This window comes from Mizuhopecten yessoensis, unplaced genomic scaffold (assembly GCF_002113885.1).
Source record: "Mizuhopecten yessoensis strain PY_sf001 unplaced genomic scaffold, ASM211388v2 scaffold2461, whole genome shotgun sequence".
Classification (NCBI taxonomy): Eukaryota; Metazoa; Mollusca; class Bivalvia; order Pectinida; family Pectinidae; genus Mizuhopecten; species Mizuhopecten yessoensis.
In genome coordinates, this window is record NW_018404557.1 from 550,766 (window position 1) to 566,532 (window position 15,767).

Below are 15,767 nucleotides of genomic sequence, written 5' to 3' on the forward strand. Positions count from 1 at the left end.
ATTATTAGATTTAATGTTATTAGAAAAATCTAATTCATGTATCAATTAACTGTTGTTTGCATGTTTTGGTGTTAAAATGACCCCCAGACATTTCAATGTTCTCATACAGGTAGCTGTTTAAGTCTTAGATTTATTGGCCGTAAATTTCAATGTTTTCCTATCAATCAGACCTTGATTGTAGTTTAAACAGGGAGAAATTTGACACATAAAAAGATTGATTCATCAGTGGAATATCAGTATTGTTATGTATGGAAAAAATTCAGACTTTGCTGTAAGTTCAGTTTGATTTAAGGAAGTATGACTATTATCAATAGTCTCTTTAAAAGTACTTCAAACAAATATTCACCAATTTGAACTTTTATTACTATAAACAAATATGATATCGGTACAGATAGGTCAAGCCACCTGGATGTCACGTTTGTACTTTTTGCGCTCCGCGTATCTGTTAGGTTTACTGTAGTCTATACCCGGCCGGTAGATTGGTTTTATCATTTCAGGCTCTGTCAATTCCATTTTCATTTTTTCCAAACCGTCTATGAAAGACTGATCCTGAAAAAGAGTTAAATCAATGTGATCAAAATGTGTTATAGTTACTTTATATTTATAATATAAATCAATGTAACGTTTTGTTAAACTAAAATACAAATTGTAATTCAAAATATGCATTACCAAATCAGACTTGTGTGAAATTACAAACAGACCTATAGGAGCAGGCCATTGGTTTGTAAATTAAAAACAGACCTATAGGAGCAGGCCATTGGTTTGTCAATTACAAACAGACCAATAGGAGCAGGCCATTGGTTTATGAATTACAAACAGACCTATAGGAGCAGACCATTGGTTTGTCAATTACAAACAGACCTATAGGAGCAGGCCATTGGTTTGTAAATTACAAACAGACCTATAGGAGCAGGCCATTGGTTTATGAATGATAAAAAACATGAACGAATGTTATTTATTTATATCAATTTGATACTCTAAACACATCTTGATCTGATACTCCAAACACATCCTGAAATAGGTGCTATTTTTTCAGTGATCATATGTTGCTGGCATTCATCCCAAGGTAGTGTAAATGATCAATCTTGGAAGTATTGGTTAGCTGGTTTTCACCTTGCATAGAAGTCTTCTTAATGAATAAACAAAGGCAAATTAAAAACGAATTTTAGTAGGCTGAAATTATCATTGCTACCAGTAAAGGTTTTCTTGTGTTAATTTCAGAAATCACCATGAGTAATAATAATAATAATTATAATAATTCGAGGTTCTTATATACTGCTTTATCACAACCTAGTTCATAGGTCGTCTCAAAGCAGTTCACAAATTATTATCCCTGGTTATAGGGCCTTTGCAACCAGCCGATATCTTTCTCAACTCCCTGGGGAGCATTCAGCCAGAGCTGCCATTTCGGTGCCAACAGCTAGCATTCAACAACTCTAGCACTGCCCAACCACGTCCTCATTTACAGCTGAGTAAACTGTAATAAGCGGAGTAAAGTATCCTGCTCAAGGATACAACACAGTGCCGTGACTCGAACCCGCAACCCTTCCTGTAGCCCAGCGTCCTACCACTAGACTACCGTGCCTCCTGTAGCGCGGCGTCCTACCACTAGACTACCGTGCCTCCTGTAGCCCGCCGTCCTACCACTAGACTACCGTGCCTCCTGTAGCGCGGCGTCCTACCACTAGACTACCGTGCCTCCTGGAGCGCGGCGTCCTACCACTAGACTACCGTGCCTCCTGTAGCCCGGCGTCCTACCACTAGACTACCGTGCCTCCTGTAGCGCGGCGTCCTACCACTAGACTACCGTGCCTCAAAGAAACTGAACATCTATCTAATTCTAACTGTTACATTGGTGATTTAATGTGACTGTTTACTCATAGCTATCTGATACAAGATTGCTCGGGCTTATCCAGAAAAATATGCATGAAAAACATTTGTGAACTGTTTTACCTTTGGTGAAATATCATCACCCTCTGGAGGATCAAAGACGATATGTGTGATGCCCGCCTCAAGACACCGCTGGGCAATTACTTGGCCTAGGTAATGGACCTTTGTTACTCTACTGCAACCGGAGCTGCAATCATAGCACAGACAGTAACTCAAAACATCAAAACATTTGCAACATAAGACATTGTTTTTTATTTTTAGCTATGAATGATGGATATCACTATCTAATGTTATACATGTACTGCATAAAACACTCCTCAATTTTAATAACTAAACATGAGACCAAACACAGAAGTGTTGGATATGAGTTGAGATTATTTGATCAATGGTTTCTCTTCACCAACTGATAACTGACTTATAACATGTTAACATTTAACTTTTGGGAGTTAACATTACAGACCTATATATCATGAGAAATTATGTTAAAACACAAGCCAGTCCTCACTGAATCTGATATTATATTACCGACCAGGTAAAAAAGCCAGTCCTCACTGAATCTGATATTATATTCCCGACCAGGTAAACAAGCCAGTCCTCACTGAATCTGATATTATATTACCGACCAGGTAAACAAGCCAGTCCTCACTGAATCTGATATTACATTACCGACCAGGTAAACAAGCCAGAAATTCAGTATCATACAAACGGAGCAACCGAAAAAAAAATATTTTGAGCAATTTGCTGTATTACACGACACAGTGCTTGAAATGATGTTGGAAACTGCTTCAGAAATTGATGAACAGAATTTGCCTCCGCATTAAAACCATTCTGGTGTATAACAAATAGATAGATAGAGGAGAATTAACCAAAATAGGTAAAATGTGTTGGATACTTGTTAAATACCTAGGAATAGGTCAAATGTGTTGGATACTTTTTAAATACCTAGGAATAGGTGAAATGTGTTGGATACTTTTTAACTACCTAGGAATATGTAAAATGTGTTGGATACTTTTTAAATACCTAGGAATCGGAAAAATGTGTTGGATACTTTTCAAATACCTAGGAATAGGTAAAATGTGTTGGATACTCTTTAAATACCTAGGAATAGGTAAAATGTGTTGGACACTTTTCAAATACCTAGGAATAGGTAAAATGTGTTGGATACTATTCAAATACCTAGGAATAGGTAAAATGTGTTGGATACTTGTTAAATACCTAGGAATATGTCAAATGTGTTGGATGCTTTTTAAATACCTAGGAATAGGTAAAATGTGTTGGATACTTTTTAAATACCTAGGAATAGGTCAAATGTGTTGGATACTTTTTAAAACCTAGGAATAGGTGAAATGTGTTGGATACTTTTTAAATACCTAGGAATAGGTAAAATGTGTTGGATACTTGTTAAATACCTAGGAATAGGTCAAATGTGTTGGATGCTTTTTAAATACCTAGGAATAGGTAAAATGTGTTGGATACTTTTTAAATACCTAGGAATAGGTGAAATGTGTTGGATACTTGTTAAATACCTAGGAATAGATAAAAAGTATCCAACGCATTTTATCTATTCCTAGGTATTTGAAAAGTATCCAAAACATCTTACCTATTCCTAGGTAAAATGTGTTGGATACTTTTCAAATACCTAGGAATAGGTAAAATGTATTGGATACTTTTTAAATACCTAGGAATAGGTAAAATGTTTTGGATACTTTTCAAATACCTAGGAATAGGTCAAATGTTTTGATGTGTTGGATACTTTTCAAATACCTAGGAATAGGTAAAATGTTTTGGATACTTTTTAACTACCTGGGAATAGGTAAAATGTGTTAGATACTTTTTAATTACCTAGGAATAGTTAAAATGTGTTGGATACTTTTTAATTCCCTGGGAATAGGTAAAATGTGTTGGATCCTTTTTAAATCCCTAGGAATAGGTCAAATGTGTTGGATACTTGTTAAATACCTAGGAATAGGTAAAATGTCTTTGATTCTTTTTAATTCCCTGGGAATAGGTAAAATGTGTTGGATACTTTTTAATTCCCTGGGAATAGGTAAAATGTGTTGGATCCTTTTTAATTACCTGGGAATAGGTAAAATGGGTTGGATACTTTTTAATTACCTGGGAATAGGTGAAATGTGTTGGATACTTTTTAAATATCTAGGAATAGGTCAAATGTGTTGGATGCTTTTTAAATACCTAGGAATAGGTATAATGTGTTGGATACTTTTTAATTACATGGGAATAGGTAAAATGTGTTGGATGCTTTTTAATTACCTGGGAATAGGTAAAATGTGTTGGATACTTTTTAAATACCTAGGAATAGGCAGAAATGTTGTTTGAATGCAGTTTATGGTAAACTTATGAATAAAATTGTTTATTAATAAATGTTCAGGTCTGCTGCAAATCTGAATAATTCTAAAGTTTCCATGTAATTGACAAACCATCATCTATCATAGACAATCCTGATTGATTATACATAGTCAGAGGTAAAATGATTAACTATTAGTTCAGTTATTAATTAAATCGATTAATTGGAACAATACTAGCTTGAGATAAACTTGAAACACTGATACCTTGCACACGGAAACCCACAACATCTACAAACAATTTTATCCTAGAACTGACTATGGAATCTGTTGTCAATTAAACAGTTACATGTCCTAACCAATCAGCACTCGACACAGATTATTAATCGGAACACCACTAAGTGGTGTTTCGATTAATAATCTGTGTTGATAAGTGGCACTTTAACACACAATACCAAATACTCTTCAATCTAAACAAGAGACAACACATCTCTCACAAAACTCACAGGATACAATAAATCAATTTTACCTACCCAGCAAAAGCTCGTTTTATTTCTGGACTTTCTGTAGAAACCTGGAGGGTGAATGCTCCACTGCAATGCTCAACTGATGCTGTCGTTTTTCTGCTGGTAGTTTGTATACTTAATCTGCAAATAAGGAAGAAATGTGCTGTGACTTTAGTGTTGACTCTAGACCATTACAGCCAGATACACCTCCCATTTATGACATTTAATCTCCTAGTCAATTCCATTCCTTTTCATTAAAACCGAGTGGATCTGATAGTCTGCAATAATTTGTGTTTATTTTACAGAAAGCATGTCTTTTGTGTGTTTTTATTTTTACAAATTGACAAGAGTTGGCCAAACCTTCATCAATGTCCATTGTTTAGTAAGGTCTAAGCTGGGGGCACTTTAAAAGTAACTTTACTTTAAACTAACACTAAATTTCCCGGAAGATGACCCAGCCATCTTTATTTTAACTACCCCTTACCTTGTGCAATGACGACTGTTTTTATAAGAATATATTAACACTCATGCAAAAAATTGACTTGAGTTTTTTATCTGGATGGATTGTCTTTCAGAACACATCTAAGGAAAAAATCAACTGAACACATGTTTCCATTTGGCAATTATGAATTTAAGTTCATAAATTGTAAGTAAGTATACTACAATGACATACTTCAACTTTTATTACTTCTGAAATTGCATAAAGGGTAAAAGTAATTGTCCTGCAATGTACATTAGTCATTTGCTAGTAGTAATTCCATTTGGTTTAAACGAATACACTATAATCTTCATTTTAAGAATATGAAAAAGTTAATGTTATATTGAGTGATGTTAAATCATTAAGGTGGCTCCACACATCGTCATCAGCGTCCATTTTCGTGACCTTCTTCCAGAAAAAAGTACAGCTCGGACTCAATTATCTTGATCAAAATGTGCATGTACACTGTGTCGTCATTTCCGTTTTGCGTATCGGGCATTCAATATCGTAGTGCAAATTATAGTAACACTTGGGTTGTTTTCGTTTAAACGGTCAAACCGATCGGACCACTGTTGTTTGTTTATTAAATAAGGTCGAACCTAGTAATCTGGTGCTGCATTCAGGCGAGCTTTGAGAAAGCCTTGCAAGGCCTGCATACACATTTGCAGGTCCACCAGGATTTATACCCAAAATTGTTACATTTATAAGCGGTCAAACCGGTTGTTCCGCATAAATGAACAGGACCCTGGTAAACAATAGTACACGTGCGTGCCGATGATATGTCAACACCCAATATCGAGATTTTACCGGGAAATGTATAATCACACGTACTTCAGTAATAAAGCTTTCCAATTTATAGACATAAACAGACTCTAGGGAAGACAGTGACATGAGACCAGACGACCTCAAGAAGGTCATATAGGAAACACATGGAATGCAGACGTACCGACCTCACATGTGCATATCACGTGCTTACACGAGTTCATAAGCTCGAGGTCGTTATGATTTTCGCTGTTGAGCTAGTTTCCATCTGTCGATTAAATCTTTTTTACAAATGTAGTCTACTTACTCTGTGAAAATAATGTTTTGTAAAATATCAAGATCCCTATGAAATGCATGTGTGAGTGCATGTGAGAACGGCATACCATGCGATAGCCTCTGGTCACATATGTACCTGACATGTAATTATAAATATACCGTGAGTTAGCGGACTGTGGGATGATGTCCGAAGTGTACATGACTGAGAATAATTTGGTTCCATTAAAGAACAATAAATTGATAATTTTGATATCATATTTTTGATTTATTTCCATCATTTTTGTTATATGTAAACAGAGTCAACTGTCATTGTGTAAATTTCATTCCTCTGCAAAAAGTTCCGATTTTTTTCAAGGACGATAACTCTCACCCGGATCAAAGTGATTGTAAAATGTAAAATAAATTAATTATAAAGCCATTGTGTATATTTTGTTCAATTTCCCACTCTATATGTATAGATCTTTGTGTCCTGTTTTCTTTTAGCTTGTAGATAACCACTTTTATCCGTACAAACTCAATAAAAAACACTTTGTGTAACATGTGTCACATTTTTTGCGATAAATAAAATATTTGAAGGGTAAATTAGATTTTTTTTCATTTTTTTATTGTTGTTATTGTTCCGAACAATGCCACACACACAAAATAACGGAAAAAAATAAAATTGACGAAAATTCATTTTTTTGGCATTTTTTCGTAAAAAGGCCCCAAACTATCGGAATGTTTAGATTTTCATAAAATCAACTCTACATAGTTGCATAACCATTATATGAAAGTTTCAACGAATTTTGCTGGTTAATTGCGAAAGTGTGGAGCCACCTTAACTCATTCACCCCTGAAATTTCATAATGGACTATTCCAACCTTTGCATTTGAAGAGTTAAAATGTGTCTTCAGGGGTGAATGAGTTAAATGAAGGTTAAAACTTGTGTTGTGACAGTCACCAAAATATTAGGAAATAATTAAATCAGATTCGAATGAAAGAAACAAATCTCTGAAATGAGTTTGACATCTTATACTACTTGCTATTGAGAGTTGAAAGAACACATATTAAGGGAAAGACTCTGCAAAACACTATAAATATAGTTGTGATGACTCACCGATGGTAGAAGTTTCGTATTCCCTTTTGGAATTGCCATCCTGTTGCCTTCCATGCCAAAGCCATCTTTTCTAAGTTTCTATGAATTAAAACACAGTTTTATTACCGGTAACTTATATATTTTGTTAGACCTATTCTGTTAAAAAGTTCTAGAAATACATCTGAATGAAGTGCATAAAAATAAAACTGGAATTTTTAATCTCATCAACAAATACACAATAATACAATGTATATCGTTCTTATACAAAAATACAAAATCAGTGTGATTTCAATGATACAGAAGATTCTGACATTATCGTCACCTGACTTTTACATCCAGTGGCACAAAAAGACTTCTTTTTTTTTCCTTAACTCATTCACCCCTAAAGACACATTGGAGTAATATATTTGAGCTCTTCCAATTCAAAGGTTGGAATGGTTCATTATGAAATTTCAGGGGTGAATGAGTTAATGCAGATTTTACAGACACAATGTTACATCCTCTCAAATGATCTGGTCACCAATTATCTCCACACAATGGATGGTGTTTTACCTTGTATCTCCACACAATGGATGGGCTTTTACCTTCTATCTCCACACAATAGATGGTCTTTTACCTTCTATCTCCACACAATGGATGGTCATTTACCTTGTATCTCCACACAATGGATGGTCTTTTACCTTGTATCTCCACACAATGGATGGTCTTTTACCTTCTATCTCCACACAATAGATGGTCTTTTACCTTCTATCTCCACACAATAGATGGTCATTTACCTTGTATCTCAACACAATGGATGGTCATTTACCTTGTATCTACACACAATGGATGGTCATTTACTTTGTATCTCCACACAATGGATGGTGTTTTACCTTGTATCTCCACACAATGGATGGTCATTTACCTTGTATCTCAACACAATGGATGGTCATTTACCTTGTATCTCCACACAATAGATGGTCATTTACTTGTATCTCAACACAATGGATGGTCATTTTCCTTGTATCTACACACAATGGATGGTTATTTACCTTGTATCTCCACACAATGGATGGTAGTTTACCTTGTATCTACACACAATGGATGGTCTTTTACCTTGTATCTCCACACAATGGATGGTAATTTACCTTGTATCTACACACAATGGATGGTTATTTACCTTGTATCTCCACACAATGGATGGTCTTTTACCTTGTATCTCCACACAATGGATGGTCTTTTACCTTGTATCTCCACACAATGGATGGTATTTTACCTAGTATCTACACACAATGGATGGTCATTTACCTTGTATTTCCACACAATGGATGGTCATTTACCTTGTATCGACACACAATGGATGGTCATTTACCTTGTATCTACACACAATGGATGGTCATTTACCTTGTATCTCCACATAATGGATGGTCATTTACCTTGTATCGACACACAATGGATGGTCATTTACCTTGTATCTCCACACAATGGATGGTCAATTACCTTGTATCTACACACAATGGATAGTCATTTACCTTGTATCTCCACACAATGGATAGTCATTTACCTTGGGTTTCTGTTCCTAAACAGTGGGTTTATTTCATAGTCAGCATTGGGAGAGGACGTCTTGGTCAAGTCAGAGGTCAACACAGAACAACACCTTACTACAAATAAAAAGTAAGAACCTGAAATCATTTCCACGAAACAGTTATTGTGATCATAAATAATTCAACATGATAATATGTATGCCAAAATTCTAATTCTAAATCAAGCATTTTTTTTCTTTTCCCCAAGGATTTTCATTTTTCCAAGGTTTTCTTTACTGGTAAATGAGTTGTCTTAAATAGCATGGGCTAGCTTGCAATTGCAAGACAATGGAGTTGACTCCATCACCGGAGATTTCAATTCCTAGAAAGGCAATTCCGTATCAAATATTTATGTCCAATAACTTAGATAATATATTTTGCCAATTCAGAGACTGAAATGGTTTACCTGTAAAAATCAGATCAAATACATTGAGACAGGATGTGGTGGTTTTATGTTTTTCCACACATCACTAACATCTTGAGACTAGGCATTAAAAAGAAATGCATTGCTCCTCCTTCACATAACAATGTTAGACCTTACATTTTGTAATACCAGAGCCATCATAACATATTTCCATCTATTGCCCCTCAGACCTTGGATGAGTGAGAGTCTGGATTTGAGTAGACTGTTTAATCATGTTACAATATATATGTATTGTTCTGGGCAATGTAACAGGTATTTCCCTAGTACAAATTATTCTGAAGTTTCATCGACTTTTTTTATATCAGTCATCGACGACAGACCGATATAAAAAAGTCGATAAAACGTCAGAATAATTCGGACTAGTATTTCCCCAGGAATATGTTGTAATAACTTAATATCCAGTCTCATTGAGAAGGAAAAACTGACACCATATATATAGGTAACGGGTTGTTTCGCCCTAAATCCTGTTCGCGCTAAGGGTTGTTTCGCCCTAAATCCTGTTTGACCTAGGTTGTTTCGCCCTATTTTTTTAAAAATTTATAAGCTAATATAATAATTACTTTAACATTTAAATATATCAACTAAGGTTATTGATGACTTTCTACATTGGCGTTAGGTATATTTCATGTAAAGTATGTGAGCGCGGAGTCAGCTTTTTCACAGCTGCCGTGTGTCACACTCGCTTAAAAACAAGACAAACACATTTTTTTATGAAATTGATTTTAATGATGTAAAGTCGTTCACTCCTCAGTAATAACGAGCACAAGATTTAGGTTCATTGGTTTATTACATTCCAGTAGATAAACCTAAAATACAATATATTAGTATTAAAATATATGAGTCGAACTAAGCATAAAACGAACGTTTACAATAAATGTGAAACAGTGTCTATCTACACTATTTAGTTCTACTTTCGCTTTATAAGCTTCGACGTTATTATACAGATATAGTGTCATATTATCTTATATTCTATTGCACTGTGCTAAAATGTACATTTACATATTACTATTACAATGATAAGCTTACCAGAGGCCTGGAAAGGTCCTTCCTGCTCCGACAGCAATACAGTGCAGAGTGAGGTGGGAAGGTTACGGGTGCGTGTGTATACGACACCCAGGGTGGCGTGAGTATTGGAAATACTCGTGCAATCGCATTCGCTCGACCTTACACATATTCGATATGAAACGAGTACGATAGACAACACATACAAGTAAACATGCTGATCTAGTGCATCGAGTACACCCTGTTACAATGATATGGAAGAGTAAGAAGACTTATTTTGTGACTTAAAACAACTAAAATTGAAAGAAAATACAAAACAATGTTTCGCCATCATATTTTTTGGGCGAAACAATCTAGCACGAAACAACCTAGGGCGAATGGGATTTTGGGCGAAACAACCCGGAACCATATGTATGTATATGTATGCATGTAGCAGAACACGACTGGGTCGATCCTCGGCAACCAGGTAGCATCAGTCTAGAGTTTTAAGGGTCCTGGGTTCAAACCCTGACTAGGCTGTTATATTACACATCCCAGCATGATACTGGCTAAAATTCATAACACTAATATAAGACTCTTGATTATTAAGGAAAATTCATTTTTTTTTTTTTTAATTTGACATGTGACACTGAAAGTGAAAAAAATTACATAATTATATGTAAAAAAACAACATTGATCAACCTATATTTCATCCTTAATATTTAGATCGTGAGATAGCTGTCATTTGCAAATAAAAATGTATCATAAGGAATATTCTTTTTATTCGGTTAAAAGCTCATTAGAGCTTATGTTTGTAGTTTGTAACTATACGGAATTAAAATAAAACTTTCATATTCAAATAGGCGACTTACATTAGCGTTTTATTAACCCAACGGTTTGACGGTAACTTGCAAAGAACATGAAATGTCAGCAGATCACTAAGAAATATATCTGTATTATTTAAATATTTTTTCAATAATTCTCAATCTGATTTGGTCTTGCAGTCATGTAAAGAATGCATCAATCGTAAATCGTCAAAACTGGTAATGCAACGAACATCAGACCGAAACTTCTATCCTCGTGTTATCGGTTTCCGCAAGTTTTAAACACAAAACGCATACAAATCATAATGTATACAAACCATTTCTGCATACGCATGTTAGTGCTCCTGTTGTTAAAGAATGCTGTAACTTCCCTCCAAGTAACAATGCCATAATGTGATGCGATTCCCGATGTCCTTGGATTTTCTCCCGTCACTCAAACGTTTGTAAATTTTTATATAATTCAAGCTTGTTTCTGATTTCGTTAATGAGAAATCATTAATTCATTTTTTTCAATGAAATGAGAACATTTTATTTCAGGGTTACGAAAAAGCGGGAAGTAATCTTTCTGAAGTCTTATCATAGTTAGTTGGTATAAATATTATGAAGATCTTCAGTATAATGATATATGTAAATAGTTAAAGTAATAACTGCTCCCCAGTCACAACCGGAAGCACATGGTGAAAAATTGCACAAACGTAAACACGAACGCAACATGAGGTAATGTTATGTACAACACGAGTTTAGACAGTGATCGTCGTGTTGAGTCATCCAGTGGAGAACTAATTATTTACATTTACATACTAAGTTACTTCATATACAAATTGTAGTGTGATTTTTACTCTAAAAAGAGCTTATCTGCTGTTAGCTTTATTCATGTTTCTCAACCGACAAATAGGGGCGGACAAATAGTGTATCTTAACGAATAAGTGTAATGTAAATTAGGGGAAATATACATAGGTAAAGTTGAATTGAAGTCCAATTATTTTATGAAGTTGAAATTATACATTTGTCAGTAGTGATGAGGAAATCATATAATCCACTGATTATGAGCCGGTCCGATATATTATTGAAATCTAGATAGATAGGTTACACATTCGGTATACTTGTAACGGGAGAGATGGAAATGCACGGCCAGACCGGGATCTCCCGAACCCAAGACAGACAGTCTACCAATTCAGCTACCTGGTCGCTTGTGATTAACCCAGTCCAGTTCCACTTCATTCCTCCCTCCTTCTCCTAAGTATTCGCCCACCAAGACATAAATATTTACAACCCAGGTTCAGGTATCCCCTTGCCAAGTGTACATCCATTACTTGGAACACGTGTTATATGGTCACAGGATAGGGAAAATGCACAGCCAGACCGGGATTCAAACCAGGGACCCTCCAAATTCTAGACATATGCTCTACCAATTGAGCTTCCTTATTAGCAAGTCCAGTTCTGCTACATTTCTCTTCTTTTTTTCCCTTAAAATCTTCACCTACGGAGACAGCACTATTTACAATGCATGACGCTTGTTGTTGGTTGAAGACGCTTTTAAGGAGGACCCCTCAGAACTGTATAGATGGACATTTTCTTTACTGATACATATTAGATCAGCATCTTTGCTCATGACATAATAAAATTCCCTGTATGCACCACCTTGTAAATGATACAAGTTTGCCTTGAAAATTACAGAATTCTACATACATGTGATTTTTTAGTGATGTTTTTGTTTAAGATAATTGTGATTTTTTTAGTCGTGTAAAATCGTCCAGCTTCGATCTCAGAGTAGTTCTTTGATATTTCTAAAGTCCATGTACCTTACCAATGTCTATCAGCCTTGTGATTGGTCTATTACAGAAATAACCAAAGATAGTCTGGCCAAATGCATTTTACCTGTCTTATTACAGAAATATCCAAAAATGATCTGGCCCAATGTATTTTACCTGTACTATTACAAACTGTAGATGTCTGTGACCCACTATTATCAAAAGTTTTGTGTGCATTTTGCAACTGAATACTCAGGCATGCACTGTAAATAATATTAGATTTGGGAAACAAAGACTGAAAAATGTAGAAAGTTCTCGGTCTGGACTTGTTTGATTGCCAATGACATTTATAAGTGCAGTTATACCTCTGGTAAGTTTTCTATTTAGTGAATATATATATATATGATTTGTACTTCAGTGAAAATGAAAATATGGATGAAGCAGAGGGAGAAACAGGACAGCGGATCCTTGCTCAGTTTAAGAGTGAGACCGGTGAAGTGGCAGGCAGCTCTTTTGATTTACCTGTAGATATCACACCTGAGAAGTTACAACTCATCTGCAATGCAATCCTCAATAATGTAAGTTACTAGCAATTAATAATGCGCTATCCTTAGTAGATATACATATGTGATTGCTGCCCTGTAAATGCTTTTGAGTCCATCTTAAAACAGTCATGTAAAGATTACCAGTCCTTGTGATTTTTGTAACATTTATCTACCTTGAGTTTTTCTCCCCACCCATAAACAATGTGCACGGGAATATGCATCTCACAAAATTGTGTATTTGTTTACCTTTCACATTGAATAGGCTGAGAGCCTCATATCCGAAAAAGGTTACTCAGCCCTGTTTCATAAGTTGCTTAAATGATAGTTATTATAGACAACAGTAACATCTTGTATTATTGGTTTTCACAGACAGAAACGGTGCCCTATTCTTTTTTCGTAAATGAAAGTGAGATTACGACATCACTGTCCAGCAGCCTCGACAAGGAAGCCCTAGAGAACACGGAGAAGGTGCTGGACATTGTGTATCAGCCTCAGGCTATCTTCAGAGTCCGAGCGGTCACTCGCTGTACTAGCACCATCGCTGGACATGCAGAGGCGGTCATCGCTGTGTCCTTCAGTCCTGATGGCAGGTAAAGTGTAAACACCTGATCCCAGTTTTTCAAAGCTTAAGTGATTAGATAAACAATGTTACATTAATGTAACAGTGGTCTTTATTTTTCCAATGCCTCCGCTAGGAGTCAAACCCGGGACCTCTGGTTACTAGTCTTAAGAATATATACGCTCTACCGAATGAGCTGATGAGAAATTCTCCCTAGCCGAGTCGGTAGGAAGCGGCTAGTATTTTACCATAGTGACATTAATGATAACAGGTGGTAAACTAGATAGGGAACTTTCTAAGGTACTGAGAAATAACATTCTCTCACATTTCACAGGTCACTCCTGTTTCGTGTAGGTAAAAAGTTACTTTATAACTTTTAATTTCCTAAGTAGGGAAAAATAGCTCACATGTGTGATGTAGACAGAGAAATATCATTCTGAGGATATGATTTTTGTTGTCCAGAAAAAGATCCCACTTCTTTTAGGAGGACAAATCTTAGCCATGAATTGAGATTTTTCTTCCTACATTACAGGGGTGAATTGTTACATTATTTAGTGACTTTTAGGAAGAGTTTTGTGTGGTAGCAGCAGATTTGTAGATGTTTTGTCTCCATTGTAGATATCTAGCCAGTGGATCAGGGGATACAACTGTCAGATTCTGGGATGTCAACACAGAAACCCCACAGTACACCTGTAAAGGTGAGGTGATCATCTATAAATAACGCCATGCTGGAACAGTTTGTTTTATTGTTATGTAGGCATTAAAGGATTGTATTTGGGTTACAACGTACATATGGTGGTAAGGATTAGCTACATACATCCATTGCAACCCTTGGATTAACAATTAATTGTCCATGTATATAATAACAATACCTGTGTTTGTAAGAAAATGTCTTGTTATTGAAACATAATTATCATATTTTTACCATGGAGGCAATAAGAGCTGACCCCAGGCCCTGGGGTCATGAAATAGACTTTTATTACAGTCAAAAGCTCTAAAGAACTGATGTTATTTGTTTTTAAAATGCCCACTGACTTGAAATAAAATGTATCTTTATCTTAGACTTAAGTAAAAAAAACTTGTCCTCGTTTGATTGTCAGGAACTTTCATTTCATATATGAATTAATGTTCCTTGTAGGTACAAGTATTGTGAGGAACTTATATATCTTACATAACATTACTTGTAGATATTGTCAGAAAAGGTATAGTGAGAGTCTAGCATCTTGTATATAATGTTCCTTGTAGGTATTGTGAAGAATAGCTGTCTATTGTCTGATGTTCTTTGCAGGTATTCTGAGGAACTAATGTTTAGTATTGAATTTTCTCTGTATGTATTGTCAGAAACTATATGTCTAGTATTTAATAGTTGATGTGATGTTGTTTCCCCACAGGACATAAGCACTGGGTGTTGTGTATAGCATGGTCACCAGGTGGTAACAAACTGGCCTCTGGCTGTAAGAACAGTCAGGTAAGTTACTGGTATGCCGATCCTTCTGTAGAAAAATAAGAAGACAGAAGAATATTAGTCTTGCTGATTCCCACCTTAATACATTATGTAGTTATACATTTTGTTTTAGCTTTTTGAGATAGTATATAAACTCTGCCACCAGTATGACAATATAACATTTTACTCATGAATCCTCAGAATGGTCCTAGATTTTTTAGGTCACCTGAGACAAAGTCTCAAGTGACCTATTGCGATCGCCTTTTGTCCGTCGTCGTCCGTCGTGTGTCCGTAAACAATTTACATTTTCGACTTCTTCTCCAAAACCCCTGAACCAATTTCAATGAAATTTTGCAGGGACCTTCCATGGACAAAGGTCAACAAAAA

General features: G+C 35.6%; 2 protein-coding genes across 2 annotated transcripts in view; one reads left to right on the forward strand and one right to left on the reverse strand.

Moving 5' to 3' along the window:
* Positions 1 to 344: 344 nt before the first annotated feature.
* Positions 345 to 11,524, reverse strand: LOC110446030 (39S ribosomal protein L18, mitochondrial-like). Its single transcript, XM_021490974.1, has 6 exons — positions 11,399 to 11,524; positions 8,834 to 8,930; positions 7,312 to 7,389; positions 4,727 to 4,840; positions 1,954 to 2,077; positions 345 to 549 (listed from the first exon to the last, which is right to left on the reverse strand). The coding sequence occupies exons 1-6, from the start codon at positions 11,469 to 11,471 to the stop codon at positions 397 to 399; spliced, it is 639 nt and encodes a 212-aa protein (XP_021346649.1). The 5' UTR covers positions 11,472 to 11,524; the 3' UTR covers positions 345 to 396.
* Positions 11,525 to 11,707: 183 nt separating this feature from the next.
* Positions 11,708 to 15,767, forward strand: part of LOC110446048 (notchless protein homolog 1-like) — a 104,654-nt gene continuing 100,594 nt past the window's right edge. Inside the window, exons 1-5 of the mRNA XM_021491005.1 lie at positions 11,708 to 11,798; positions 13,251 to 13,410; positions 13,747 to 13,967; positions 14,555 to 14,634; positions 15,328 to 15,404. Of these exons, the coding sequence (XP_021346680.1) occupies positions 11,794 to 11,798; positions 13,251 to 13,410; positions 13,747 to 13,967; positions 14,555 to 14,634; positions 15,328 to 15,404 (543 nt within the window). The 5' untranslated portion in view covers positions 11,708 to 11,793. The remainder of the gene's footprint in view (positions 11,799 to 13,250; positions 13,411 to 13,746; positions 13,968 to 14,554; positions 14,635 to 15,327; positions 15,405 to 15,767) is intronic.

Coding starts and splice junctions, on each gene's coding strand:
- LOC110446030 (XM_021490974.1), bottom strand. CDS start 11,471: ATGGCATTGTTACTTGGAGGGAAGTTACAGCATTCTTTAACAACAGGA. Junction 7,390..8,833: donor TTTAGGAACAGAAACCCAAG/GTAAATGACTAT, acceptor TTTAATTCATAG/AAACTTAGAAAAGATGGCTT. Junction 2,078..4,726: donor ATAAAACGAGCTTTTGCTGG/GTAGGTAAAATT, acceptor CTATGATTGCAG/CTCCGGTTGCAGTAGAGTAA.